This window comes from Drosophila arizonae, chromosome 2 (genome assembly GCF_054131065.1).
Source record: "Drosophila arizonae isolate 15081-1271.41 chromosome 2, UAZ_ARI_1.0, whole genome shotgun sequence".
NCBI classification, from domain to species: domain Eukaryota; kingdom Metazoa; phylum Arthropoda; class Insecta; order Diptera; family Drosophilidae; genus Drosophila; species Drosophila arizonae.
Genome location: NC_142922.1, coordinates 19203621 through 19217652, shown reverse-complemented (window position 1 = coordinate 19217652; position 14032 = coordinate 19203621). Strand labels below are relative to the sequence as shown.

The 14032-nt window shown below is 38.2% G+C and overlaps 2 protein-coding genes across 6 annotated transcripts; one reads left to right on the top strand and one right to left on the bottom strand.

Moving 5' to 3' along the window:
- Positions 1-221: 221 nt before the first annotated feature.
- Npl4 (nuclear protein localization 4) lies at positions 222-13950 on the bottom strand. Of its 3 annotated transcripts, none has more exons than XM_089470703.1 (8): positions 13819-13950; positions 12735-12968; positions 12513-12679; positions 11904-12432; positions 11646-11844; positions 11403-11563; positions 719-1131; positions 222-646 (listed from the first exon to the last, which is right to left on the bottom strand). In XM_089470703.1, the coding sequence occupies exons 1-8, from the start codon at positions 13900-13902 to the stop codon at positions 490-492; spliced, it is 1944 nt and encodes a 647-aa protein (XP_089326829.1). In that variant the 5' UTR covers positions 13903-13950; the 3' UTR covers positions 222-489. The 3 variants fall into 3 exon arrangements, with proteins under 3 accessions (XP_089326829.1, XP_089326833.1, XP_089326826.1); XM_089470707.1 differs by lacking the exon at positions 13819-13950 and adding an exon at positions 13769-13783; XM_089470700.1 differs by lacking the exon at positions 13819-13950 and adding an exon at positions 13043-13289.
- On the top strand, positions 5848-11224 carry LOC149270518 (uncharacterized). 3 transcript variants are annotated; one of them, XR_016270403.1, is made up of 3 exons: positions 5848-6085; positions 8080-10250; positions 10349-11224. XR_016270403.1 is itself a non-coding variant. In XM_089470848.1 (3 exons), exons 2-3 carry the CDS (start codon positions 8387-8389, stop codon positions 10367-10369), a joined length of 639 nt encoding a protein of 212 aa, XP_089326974.1. In that variant the 5' UTR covers positions 5848-6085; positions 8080-8386; the 3' UTR covers positions 10370-11224. The 3 variants fall into 3 exon arrangements, 2 of the variants coding, with proteins under 2 accessions (XP_089326974.1, XP_089326964.1); XM_089470848.1 differs by having other exon boundaries at positions 8080-9004; XM_089470838.1 differs by having other exon boundaries at positions 8080-11224.
- Positions 13951-14032: the final 82 nt, after the last annotated feature.

Sequence of the window (14032 nt, the reverse complement as noted above, 5' to 3'; positions counted from 1 at the left end):
TATATATATATATATCCAGGTGTTTCACATATATATATATATGAAAATATATGGATTATTATTATTATTCCGATATATATATGTGATTTACTCCACAAATAAAGGCGGATTAGAAGGTTTAGTTTCTTAAACAAGGATTTACGGTTTACTATCAATCGTCTTTTCTTGAAGAAAATTTCTAGGGAGTATACATATATGTATTAGCCTCGGAAATCTGCACATTTGTTGTATACTCAACAATTTAAATTTATTTAGAAATAAATTAAATTTCTTTTAAAACGCTTATACAAGATTACATTTATAGAGAACGCGTACGGCATGCGATGAGTTTGTGTTGCCACGCCTTCGATTGGCTTTCACTGCATCCAAGTGCCCCTCTGCTATTTATATGTATAGTAAGTATGATTGAATCTTTAGTTTCGTTTTAACACCAGAATTTTTCGTCGCGCTTAGCTGACGGCTGGAGCACGCTTTTAACTAATTGAATCCTTATCTCGGCAGCGAACAGATTTCGCAGGAGTTCAACTCGCCGCGATTGATGAAGGTGCAGTGGCTGCAGGTCCATGTGTTGGCATCTAGATCCATGGCATCGGCACCAGCGGCACCTGTGCTAGCTGTTGCACCACTGGGATAGCTTGTCGTTCCACTAATTAACAAACATAAGAGGACGAACATTAGCATGATTAAAGAAGCGTAAGGGTATGGGCTCTGCACTTACCCGCCAGTCGAGCTGGCCTGGACCAGCGATTCGAGCAGTTTCCAGACTTCATCAGTTTTGAATTCAGCTGCCTTGTTAGGATTCTTGGAACGCACCGCCTCGAGCAGCGGTCCCATATGCTGGCGCAATGGCAACATGTCCATTTTGTACAAGTAGACCAACAAATGGAAGTCCGAGATGGCCTCGAGAAAGTCTTCTTCACCCCAGGCGGACAGGTAGTTGCTCAGCGCATTGAAGTCTTGCAGATGGCCATCGATATAGCGATTCTCGATGGGGAATGGCTGGCGTTTGTCGTACTCGGTGAATGTGAATTGCGGCTGCAGCGGTGTCGAAGCGGGCACATCAACTAGCAGATACTCCACGGGCAGCGGACGAGCCAGCCGTTGCACCTCGTTGCCATATTGATCCTTCTCCTGAAACCAAAAAAGCAAACAACAACTATTTTTGTAAGAAATCAAGAGAAAAACTGAATAAATTGATGAAGAAATTGAATTTACTGAGTTCACTTATGGGGAATATGAACTTTATACATGCAACGCCCTCTCTTGCACTACTGGCCTGGCTCATTGACCTACATCCCCGAGAGGAAGTGACATGTGCAAAGCTTTTTCCACCTGTTTGCTTTGCTCGGCAACAGACCGACTTCCGGTGTGCGCGTCCCAGACGTAACTAAAATCGTTGCGGCAACATCAAGGTCATTGGGTCAAACGCAATCACGGAACTTAAACGATAGCTTACAAGCTAAGCCAATGCACATGCTTAGTGTGAAAGTGCAGCGAGAGCAAAGCTTTTGTTTAAGAGGAAACGAACTGCATTAAGAGCGCACTCTCTTACAGTCAATTACCCTCACTCAGCCACAGTCGTGGTGTATGTACATGCAACAGCTTGGTGCATAGGGCACAAGCATAGCCACTAGAAGAACTTTGAAGTCGGGCGCATACGACTGCCTGATACCCTCTTCTCATTTTGTGCTTTAGCAATAGGCTCGCTTCAAGCGTTTGTATGAATCTTTCCTGTGGATGCCACAAAATGTATCGAAGCTACGCATGTATTAAATTTTAGTGAACGATCGAAAAGTGTTACGCCCTATCGAAGGGCATTGCACTACAAAGCTACGCGTCCAGTGGCCGCAGATATATCTGCTATATACGTTTAATCATGGGCTATCAATGCAATCGACCCTCGGTTAACGAACGCCTCGGAAACAAACAATGTTACGCATAAGGACCAACAAAAAATATGAAAATAATAATTGTATTTCTGTCTGTGATAAAAAACGAGAACCCGAATGCACATTATAGTGCTGTCCATTGCCCGTTTTAGTATTTTTTGGCACTAATTAAATTTTGTGGTTTCAGTTAACGAACCTTTCGCTTGACGAGCCGAGGGTCCACTGAATACAATTCAAATTCGAACTCTCTACTTCAACTAATAGGACATTTGATATATTGAAAATTCATTTTACGATTAGCCACATATGCATAATCATGAAAGAGTCGAAGTCCTAGTTCCGAATGCCACTGAAGTCGAATCCCTTGATGACACTCTTGCCTTTTATAGCACATGTAAAATAGGTGACCACTTAAGGCTATATGTGCAGTAAGACAAAAAGCTGCAACATATTTTTAAAAGAAAAGAAAGCGACAACTTATACAACTAGTTAGCGAAATTCGAGAGATTGCCAAAGAATCATAGTAAATAATCAATGCAAAGCCAGTCAAGGTCAGGTTTTCTCATCATTTCAAAATTTCTAAAGATCATTTACAATTCAACTATGAAAGCAATTTTCGTGTGACAGAAAAATGTTTAGTTCTTTTGGTTGTGAGGCCATAATCTCTTGCAGCACTGGTGCACTCAGACCCATTAAGCAGCAAACTCTCACGCTGTGGTTGCCAACCAAGGCCCAAGCTTCCCTGAATTGACGTATCTGTTTTTGACTGTTACAGTCGCTTGCAACTCCTGCAGCTAGTTAGCTCACCTCAAAATGTGTGAAGGGGTAGGTAGGTTTGCGGTTTCAAATGGAGTGCTGACAATTTGCACTTTAGCGTTTACGTCACACGCTGGGCCATGGCTGTTAATCACATACGAATACATTAATTAAAACCAGGTAAAATATTCAGCAATAATTTCTTAATCATTTAGATTTATTAACTGACATTCCGCTTGGGGCTGCAATTAAATAACTATATTACAATTTTAAATATGTTCATGAAAAAGGACACAGACAAGTAAACATACGAAAAACAAGTAAGAACGTTGCAGTCGGGCGTTACCGACTGCGGAATACTCATTCACATCCCATCAACAATTTAGTAGTTAAGTTTCGTTCTAATACTGTAGAATATACAGGTTTTTCCGATTTGCCACGCCCCAACTGGGCGTAGACACCTCATTTTTTGTCAGTTTTTAGAAAGAGATAACGTTACCCTAACTGCAAAGTTTGAATGCTTACCCTAAAAAAATGTGAAAATTACAGGGTATTTTTCGATATGCCACGCCCCTAAAGAGGCGTAAAAATTATTTTTGGGGAATCGATAGAGGAGGCTACCAGTAACTCAACTATCCAAATTTGAAGCTTCTAGCTATTATACTTTAGGAGATATAAACTTTTGCGGTTTGCCACGCCCCCTGTGGGCGGACATATATCCGACAAAACTTTTTGGTCTTGGGTGATCAGTCCGAGTATATATACAAAATTTGAGGTCTCTGCCATCAATAGTGTCCAAAATATAGGAGAATTTAAAAAATCACTATATCTTCAGGTCCGATTTGCCACGCCCCCAACGGGCGTAGACTTATAATTTATCTTCAGACTTTATAGAATCATACCATTAGCTGACGTGCAAAATTTCAGCATTCTAGGTTTACAACTTTAGGAGATACAGTTTTATCCGATTTGCCACGCCCCCAATGGGCGTAGATATATCCGCCATAGCTTGTGATCTTGGGTGGTCAACGCGGACCTACATACTAAGTTTCAGCTTTCTAGCTCTTCAACAAACATGATTTCTGGTATATCGGAAAATGCATTTTCCGATTTGCCACGCCCCTAGTGGGCGGATTGGGAAAATTTTAACACTTTATAAATCGGAGATATACACGAGTATGTGTTCCAAATTTCAAGTCTCTAGCTTCAATAGCGCCGAAATAGATTGCGTTCATACGGACAGACGGACAGCCGGACGGACGGACAGACGGACGGACAGCAAGACGGACATTGCACAAAACCAATATACTGATTCACTTTCGTGAATGAGTATAACAAGCAACAAACTGCTCTGTGATATTGAACGTTTATTGCGGTGCTTGGTCAATAAAGTGCGCTGCAATTGGGAATCAATGGGCGTACACATATGGCCGGCATCAACTCACTCTGCACAAGGACTGCACTGGCTAAAGCTAGCCGAGAGTGCAACGGAGCACATTTAATTGCAACTCAAGAAATCCTTTGCCATGTTAACGTTTATGCAAATGACTCTATGATCGATGACGGTGGACCTATCCCTCAAAGAGGTTCAACCTCATCGATCGCATAAAGTAACTTGGATAAATATTGACATCTGTTGGCATAGTAGCATTTATTGAAAGCTCTGTTGCACTTTGGGGCATCATATGAGACCTCTGCAGTCCAAGTTGTGATGACATGAATGCTTGCGCTCAGCAATGTCCATCTCTTCCCAATTGGAACGCACTTTATTGACCAAGCACCGCAATAAGCGACCTATGCAAGCGTTCAGCTTGTATGTGGCCCGTCACAAAGCAGGATTATGCCATTGATAGCCTTTTTTGCAGGCACATGTAGCAGCTCCCTTAGCCAGGCTCATGCAGTTTGATTAGAAACCTCAGGTGAGCTGAGATTGTCAGCTTCATGCGTCTGTCTGCATCACGTCTTATGCATGCCAGATACAATTATGTCATATTGTATTAGGCGCCTAACACATGCAAAGCCAAATGAAAGTTCAAAAATTAATGAATTTTGCATGAACTGTTGGAGTTCGTATAAGTCAATACATATTTGTTCATATATAGCCGTAAATCAAGTCATTAAGTAAGTAACTCAGTAAGTAAACCAACCCTACATGAGCTCATAGTCCCACGCGCACTGTCATAGGAGCTAAAGCAGTTGAGATCTCTGCTTACTAAAGCCAATTTATTGCTGAACAACACACACACACAAAAAAGAAGGAATGCAGTAGGTAAAGTGAAAAATGTTTGCCATAGACACAAGAATCAAACTGCGTGCCCGCACAGTCGGACACAGGACATTTCCGGAATTGGCTAATCAAACATGGTAAATTGACAACAGAGCATAAATTGAATCAGTGAGAGGGAGCAATACGAAATGAGGGACGATGCTTGGCTGTGTGTGTGTGGGTGTGCGGGAACGTAAGCGTAGAAGCAGAAGAATGCAGCTACAGTTGACATTGACCTTGAGCCTAAAGCATAGCTAGCAGCAGCATGCAAAGGGCGCTCTCTCTCAGCCAAATTTAAGAGAGCAAGATCCAGGCGAAAGCTCCTTCGCTCCCCCAGCCTGGCAGACTATAAAAGCGAGCGCTGCACTCTGCACTCATTGCACTTGTCAACGAGACTCCGAACGAGACGCACCTTCCCATTGGACACGAGAAAACATACAGCGATGCAACAGCGCGCTTCACTGGAACTATAACAACGAGAATTATCTCAGTGTGTTTTGAACGACTGTTAACATGCTCAGCCAGCTTGGCAATCGAAACAACTGCAGTAGTATTAGTAATGTTTTGGACAGCGGTTGCGTCGACAGCTGCAACACCAGCTTCTTCCCCGCGATACTCCACGGCTATTGCCAGTGCAACGCCCACATATCAGCAGCAACACGCCAAGCCACCCCGCGTCTACGCCAGCAGTTGGCAAATCAGTAATGCAGCATTCAAAGCCCGCCGCTGCCAGCAGCAAGCACAGAACCTACAGAAAATAGACGAACATCAACAATTCGAGAAAGAACAGCGAGAGCAAGAGATTCAAAGCGAAGACAATAGCCGAGTGCAAAGATCAAACATTAAAGCAAAGAATATTCATGAAAAAAGTGTAAAAGTGAAAAGTAAAATATTCAAAGTGTTGGCGTCCTGCAAGTGCATACAAAGTGGTTTAAATTAGGCAGTCAAACAGAAAAATAGAAACAAAATATATAAAAAATATTAATAAATAAAATAAAATTAATAAAAAAAAAAAACATAATAATAATAACTAAAAATAGGAACATAGAGAGTAAAATAAAATACAGTTTAAAGTGACTATTACAGCGTAAGTAGGGCGCTAAATTGCAGATAAAATTTAAATAATAATAATATAAACATACAAAATTAAAATTAAATGCTGCTTCAGCAAGAGGTGAGTGTAATTTTTGGCATGAAAAACACTTGCGTAATTTTAAATAAAGTTTTCCAAGTTTCTTGGGACTAATTAACATTGAAAGTTTGATGCGAAATATAATATGTATTTTATATATTCGAATGTTTTGCTTCTATTTAAGAAGTAAGAAATACGCAGTTTCAGGCAATATATGCACTGTAAGTTAATAATACATTAAATGTTTCATTGAAAATCAATTCGTAAATTTTAGTATTCATATATTATATGAATTTCCATATATAGCAGCTAATTTGGGTACTGTTAAAAATATCATAAAATATCTAGAGGAGACTCGCATTTACTTTAACTATTAGGCAAGCCCCAAGCTCTTAATTGGTCCAATTAAGTTGAATGATGATAAAAATTTGACTTAATATGTTCGACTCATGTTTGTAGAACCCGTTGGCCATCATTTAGCCAATGCCCGTGTGACTTTCCAGTAGTTAGCAAATAATTAGTGAGCCGTGCGGTGGTGGTGGCGATTTTTGATTGACGGAAAACAACGGAACAGCGACCACAGATACACGCATACACGCAAGCACACAAATTCTGGCGATTCTCAGAATTAGTCAAAACGTCAAGAGCAGCATTCATTAAACTTAATGCTGATAGATGTCTTATTAAACAGGACCTTAGTTGTTAAAAGCTATATGTGAAAATATGAATAATATAGATTTGAAATTTCAAACTAAAATAAAATCCTACTAGACATCATTTTGTGCTTATCTGATGATACAACTGTGTTATTAATGATTGTATTCCATTTCAATACCAACTTCAGAAGTGCTATGAAAATGACATTATGCATTTAAGCTAATAACCACAAAGACGATGATCTGATGATACAACTGTGTTATTAATGATTGTATTCCATTTCAATACCAACTTCAGAAGTGCTATGAAAATGACATTATGCATTTAAGCTAATAACCACAAAGACGAAGTTTCTAGTTGCTAAATACAAAGAAACAAAATCAAAACTCTCTTGAGCAAATATTTATGCATTAACACATTCCGTAGGCAAATACCATCATTTGTATTTGAGGGCAATCAGATCTGAGCACACACAGATGCGAACACTGCCCACGTACCTGCGAGTCAATGCAAAAATGAAAACTTTGTCCTAGGCAATGACAATGACAATGAAACTAAATCCAAATTGAAACGCATTCAGACGTGGCATATCGATTCTAATTTGCAGGGCTGGCTTTTCATTCATTCATTCATTTAAAGCTTTAAATATTAACAATATTCATTGTTTAGCTTTTATTTTCGAATGCAATATTTGTCGCACAGTTTATCTCTAGCTTACAAAAGGGAAAATTCTTCTGCAAAGCTCAAAATGAATTTGATTGGTGATTACCCAGAGATATCGAGCTGTATGGAAATTTAAAAAGTTGGGAAGAATAAATATATAGCAAATGCAATACGCTGCAACAGAAAACTTCATCAGAAAACATTTCAGATAAGTCGAAAGTATAAATAATATTTTTTTTTTTTTTTTATTATTAATATTTATTAGAGTATTTGCTAGTCGGGCACTTTTAAGGAGCCCAACTTGTGAGAGCCTTCTTGAAAATGGCAGCAGAAAATTAAATTAACTGAGCAAGAATAGAGACGGACGGGAGAATAGAAGAGAGTTATATGAGTAAAATTATTAGAAATACTTGGAAGTGTTTGCTTTTATACAAAATCACTTAATAGACAATAGGTAGAAAATGTTGTTTTGTTTGTTTGGAAAATAGCTTCTTCTATAGATTAATATATTCCATCTGAAGCAATAAGCAGACCTGTTTCTTAACTTTTTAATATACCAGATAGAAAGAAGGGTTTTCAAATATATAATTGCGGTTTTTTTTTACATATATTCCAATCATTTTTCATCAACTAACTACTAAAATCTGTTCATTGTAATCAACTTGGTAAGCTTGGTAATACACAATCTATTGTTCTCTTTTTCTCTCTACATTCAGTAACACTATGAGAATACCAAGAGAACTGGAATCTTCTCACCTGCAACCTATGCAAACTTACTTACTGTTAAGACGAACTGCCTGCATATAATTTGCTCCGGCTGTGCGAAGCGACTGCTCGTTGGGTTAGACATGATTTGTCCTGATGCATGAGGGCTTGCAGTTTGTTTCGCCGACTATTAATCTGGCCCGAACCATGTTAGAGCAGCAGAGCGACTAAAAAATGCAACTTCCGAAACCCCAAATGATTGACAACAATGACTGCACATAGGTGCAGCCATTTCCAACCCAAAATCAGCAACCGAACATGCAGTCCGGTTTTGACTTCGACTTGCCCAGCACATCAGCTGCTGCAGCGGCAGCCGCTGCAAATGCAGCACACGCCGCTCAAGGCGACAGTTTCCCGGTTCTTCCCATTTTTCCGATGAACGCAGTGGAATTCAGTCCCACCCCCTCATCTGCACGCAATCCCGTTTACTTTCTAGACATGGAAATGTCAGGAAAAGCGATAGGTCGCATCCTAATCGAAGTGTGCGCCAATGTTGCCCCGCGAATGGCAGAGAATTTCCATTCGCTCATCGTGCACCATCGCGGCTTTGGGTACAAAGGTTGCAGCGTATTTCAGGTCTGGAACAATGAGAGCATCACCACAGGCGACTTTGAGTTGCAGAATGGTCGTGGAGGCTATTCAGCACTCGAGGAGCGCTTCTTTATGCCAGATAAGACCGGATTGCCAGCCAAGCGAGGCGCCGTGGGCATGCGCCGGGGTCTGCAGCGATATGACAACCACGGGTTTGTGGGCAGCCAGTTCCGCATGGTGATCAATGATGTACGGACCTTCACGGCCATATTTGGCTTTATTATTGATGGTATCGAAGTGCTGGACAAAATTGGTAGCACAGGCGATGCTAATGGAAATCCGACGGTGAGCATTTCTATCAAGGATTGTGGTGTATATGGGGTCGGTACTTTCGAAAAAAATTAGTTATGTGGTAGCCCAGACAGTTTAGCCTAAAGACAATTGTATTCCCTTATATGAACTAACACCACCCGTGGCACAGTTTTTAAAAGAACCTTCTAATAATACGAAAAAAAAAATACAATACTATATAGAGATGAAAACGAACGAATCGAAACAATCCGTGAAGAATATTTGTTATGTACAAACAAACACAACAGACCAACAAATTGTCAATGAACAATAATAATACAAAGCTGCTTAAGGCAGTGAAACAAAGGTATTCAAATTATTGCTAAAAAGGTCTGAAAAGGTTAGAATTAACTTTGTCAAAGCAACTGCAAACCATCCAAGTCAGAGTCAAAGTACTTTGCAACATGAACATTGAATGCTCAATGGCAAAATATTACGAATTTATATATTCAAACTGGACTCTGATTTAAAGTTCATTTACAACATTATTTAGTTCTTTGAATACCGTTTGACGTTTTAAAAAGAAAACTGACAAAAATTGGTATAAAATTTTGATGTAGATATCAAATGTGCTTATGTTCGAGCAATTACTAATATTAGAAATATGTATATATTAAAAAAATATCTAAATGTCATTGATGTGTTTAATCGTCTATAAATATTTGTGTTATGTGTCTAATAATATTCGCAAATGGAAGTTGAAATATTAATGAATGGTGAATTTCTGAATAATAAAAATACTTAAGTACAAAGTTCTATTAGCTTGCTAAAAAGCAGCCACATATCTCTATCAAAAAGAATTGAACAATTTTTCCAGTATGCTATTCTAGTAAAAATATTGAAAACCTAATATGAAAATTAACTTTTGCAAAATTAATTAAAATCTACTCTTTTTAATTGAGTTCAATTTTACAAAATAACTCAAGACGTGTAGTGATAAGCGGTTAATTTGATATGTACTTTACCGAAGATATCGAAATGCATCAAAATTCACATATACTTGCTATACACAACTTTTGGAGGTTTTTCTTATTTTTTTTTTTTTTTAAGAAACCTTTACAGAAATTTTAAACAAGTATACAGGTGACTCATTCCGTCATCAGTTTACAATACAATTTTAAAGGAAGTCATAAACTTCTAGGAACTGGAATACACATTTTGAGAAAATCTTTTATGTCTACAGGGATTTAAATCTAAACGAAATTATTTTCGGAAAATCTTGATAATCTTGAAAATCTTGGTATATATAATTGATGATATATTTGAGATAAAAGAGAACTAATTATACAAATTTTGAGCATACACATAATATTAGTAAAATGTATTTCTTGATTACAGGGTATCTCAAATTTAAATTAAAAATGATCATAAATAATCCACAAACAAATCGCAAAGTGAAGGCCAAAACAAAATTTTAATTAATATTGATATATTGAATAATATTGAATATTGCAACTTAATACAATGCAATTTGAAGCAAAAATCGATGGACGATTAATAGCAAATTTGAAGAAGTTATTATAAATATTAATAAACTCATATTTAAGATAAATTAACATTCCAAGCTCTTAACTTTTTTTTATATATATATATTTATATTAATAAAAATATTCAAACATCAATCTAAGACTTACAAAAAGAAAAAACAAGCGATTTGTGTTATTTTATTTTTACGACAGAACTTTGAAAGCCAAAGAAAAATAAAATTATATGAATAGCTCAATGCATAATTGCTTAAAACGATGTCTAATGAAGAAGGTAAATGATCGCATAGATGAATAAATAAAAGCGCAACATTAAAAGTATTATGCTTATAATCAAAATTATTTAATTTCATTTAATTAAACTTACTTGAAATGAATATTTCAAAAACTTTATCCTTCCTCGAGCATTTACCAACACTTAAAATGCGAAGATAATATCAAAATGTCTAAATGTTTAAACAAGCTTGCACACGAAATATAAAATATCGGCGAATTCCTACGACAATCTTTGAGCAAAAAGACAAAAAAACAGCTCACTGCGAAAAACTAAAACCAAAAACTATTTAGTATATCAAATGCGGATTGTAAAGACGCAAGAAAGAGATCGATTAGAAGTTTACAAACGCATCAAATAATAAATATGCCAAACAAAATGAATATATACATATATATACGAAGCTAATCCCATGTTTTAATTCTTTATGTCTACAGTTCAATAAATTCAATAATGTTATTCCAAAAACATATTGTTTGATTCGTTTTATTCCTACTTTAACTTAGGAAACTCGATTCGTGTTTAAGATCTCATTAAAACCATAATCCAGTGCTGACTAGTAAATTTTTGTTGGAATGAACCGCAATTGATAACAATCTACTTATATTATATAATGTACATATATGTTACATACCTTATAGAAAACGTCCGGGACATATTGTTTATCAGTCGATTCTCGCACATAGCCGAGTTCGGGTGCATCCTTGGTAGGTATTAGACAATTATCACGAACCAGAGCCATGCATTGAGCGGAAACAGCGTAACCCTCCATGTGCACCTGTTTGGTTTGATCACCTGTCAAACGCACAACGTATAAATATAAATGTTTTTATATTTATATATACATAACTACTTATAATCATTAAGCTAAACTCACCAGTTACACAAATTGTGACAAATTTAGAGCCAAACGTGCCATTTGTGGCATATTTACATGGATTCGGATGACGATTCTGCAGCTCACCCGCTGTAATGCACTCCTGAGCGGTCAGAAAATGTGTTTCAATTCCACGTATTTGTTTTACAGTGCCAGCGCTAGCATCTTCAGTAATTAGATCCGTGAAGATCCAGCCAATCTATAAATAAAATAATAATATGGTTAAAAATTGCAACTTAGAAATTTATGATTGCTCACCTTTTTAAGTCCTAGTGCTTTAGCTACGGCATCCACTTCATCGGCGTTCTCATCTGGACAGATGTTTATTGAATCACGAGACGATTCCTGCGGCGGCTCATAGATTGCCGCCACTCTGGCACGTATGCCAAGTGGCACATCCGTATGCTGCTCATAGGTGCCATACAACCACCCCATGCGCTGATGGCCCGTGGTACGCCAATAATTTAAGAAGCGCTCTACAATTTTAGTATTCTCAAACATAACATTGTCCACATGACGATAGGTTTGACGGTTGAGTGTTATAGCCGATGGCTGGCACTTGGAACAAATGCCTTTGGGCCATGGTGGATGTTCCCGACAGCCGGGCTTGATGCGACAATTGATGTCATCGAATACAAAATACTTTCCGTGATCCATGCCAGAAGTTTGCTTGCGTATGTACGAATGAAAGGACAAGTGCTTGATATTATGTTCCTTCAGATAATTCTCGTCATATGGTTCCAACGGAGAGCAATGAACGCAACGACCATTGGCATTGTGATGGCAACTATGCAAATTAAATGAGAAAAGTAATTTATATTGGGATTCTTTTATAAAATAATTTTACTTCGGCTGTAATCAACTTACAGCTTACTATCGCGTTCACGTTTAATGGTGCCACTCGATTTAAACAACTGTTGATCCACCTCATCCTCGATCACATCAATGGATGGACGTAAGCTGTTAGTAAGTCTATCAGTGGATAACTTAGCGCTATTGAACGACATATTGTCAATCGCTGTGGTGCTCGTGCGCTATAAATCAGAATATATTAATATGGAATATAGCACATAGGATTTATAAACTCACGCGTGATGAAGTGCCCGCAATCTGTTTTAGATAGACCATGTCGCCATGCTTGAGAGCGCTGCCCACCAGCTGGCTGCCGCTTGCGTGTAGCTCTGTGGCGAAGTTCCGCTCCAGGAAAAGACCAAAGCCATCGACCTTGAGCACATTTTGTACGCTGTCATAAAGCTGTTTTAGATTTGATTTTGGCGAGATCTCGATGCGTTTGATGCCCTCCGCAGACTGCACGCGTATAAGCTGTAATTCAAGCGGCACATTTAAAGGCTGGTTAGGTGCTGCATAAATTTAATAGAATAATGCATCGATCACACCGATTGTTTACATAACGTAAAGAGACGATGCCGCACAAAGGCATAAACGAAATTTCGTTTCTTGTAGATGAATTGCTCGAGCAGCAAAGGAGCGCTGGCCATGGTGTTCTTGCTGTTGTCTTGGCCTGCTGCTGCTGTGGTTGTTGTTGTTAAGCGTAGCTTGAGCTACTCGGATTAGCCTAAAAGGCCTTAAACTTGGTGTATGGAACTGTACGACATGAAACCGCGCATTTAACTGCAACAGGAAAACAAATTCGTACCAAATATCGTATTTTTTGGCATTGCTCACAAAATGTAAATATATGCGATAGGACTGTGCCAAAAAGAGAAAAGGTTCTCACTGTCATGGCCACAAAAATATACGATTGTATGCATACACCGCAGCGCCTCCTCTATCGGTCCGTGGCTTTGGTTGCAAAATCTACAAGTCATTGTACCTTTGTTTGTGTGTCTGTCCTGCGTCGTGTCTGTTGTCCGGCGTCACCGTGGCAACGAATTCGCACTGACCGTACTCATCGACGGATTCTCCATTATTCACTACACTTCCCGCATAACCGGTGCAGAATTAATACAAAAATTTTAATAAAATAAGAAATTTTCTTCTAGCAACTGCAACAGAGCGTTGGCGAAAATGTTATATGCCGGCGTTTTGAAACGATCAGAAAGCACAGCATGGCGTCAGCTATCTACTCTTCGAGTATACAGTTGTATAATACTCAATTCTACCTTGTAACATAATTATTGCTTTCTATCACTCCAATTAGCATTTTACTTACAATTTTATCGGACATTGCTTCAAAAAAATTACACTTGGAAGCAAAACAGCACTTGTGTAGACAGTAGGGACTAAGTGTGACCATGCGCACACTATGCGAATGGTACTAAAAAGAGAAAATACCGAATTCTGTTAATAGTATAAAAGCTCTGTTAAGCATGTGGCGGTGGAGCGATATGATTTAACAACTGAATGCTGACAAAAATGCATTAACG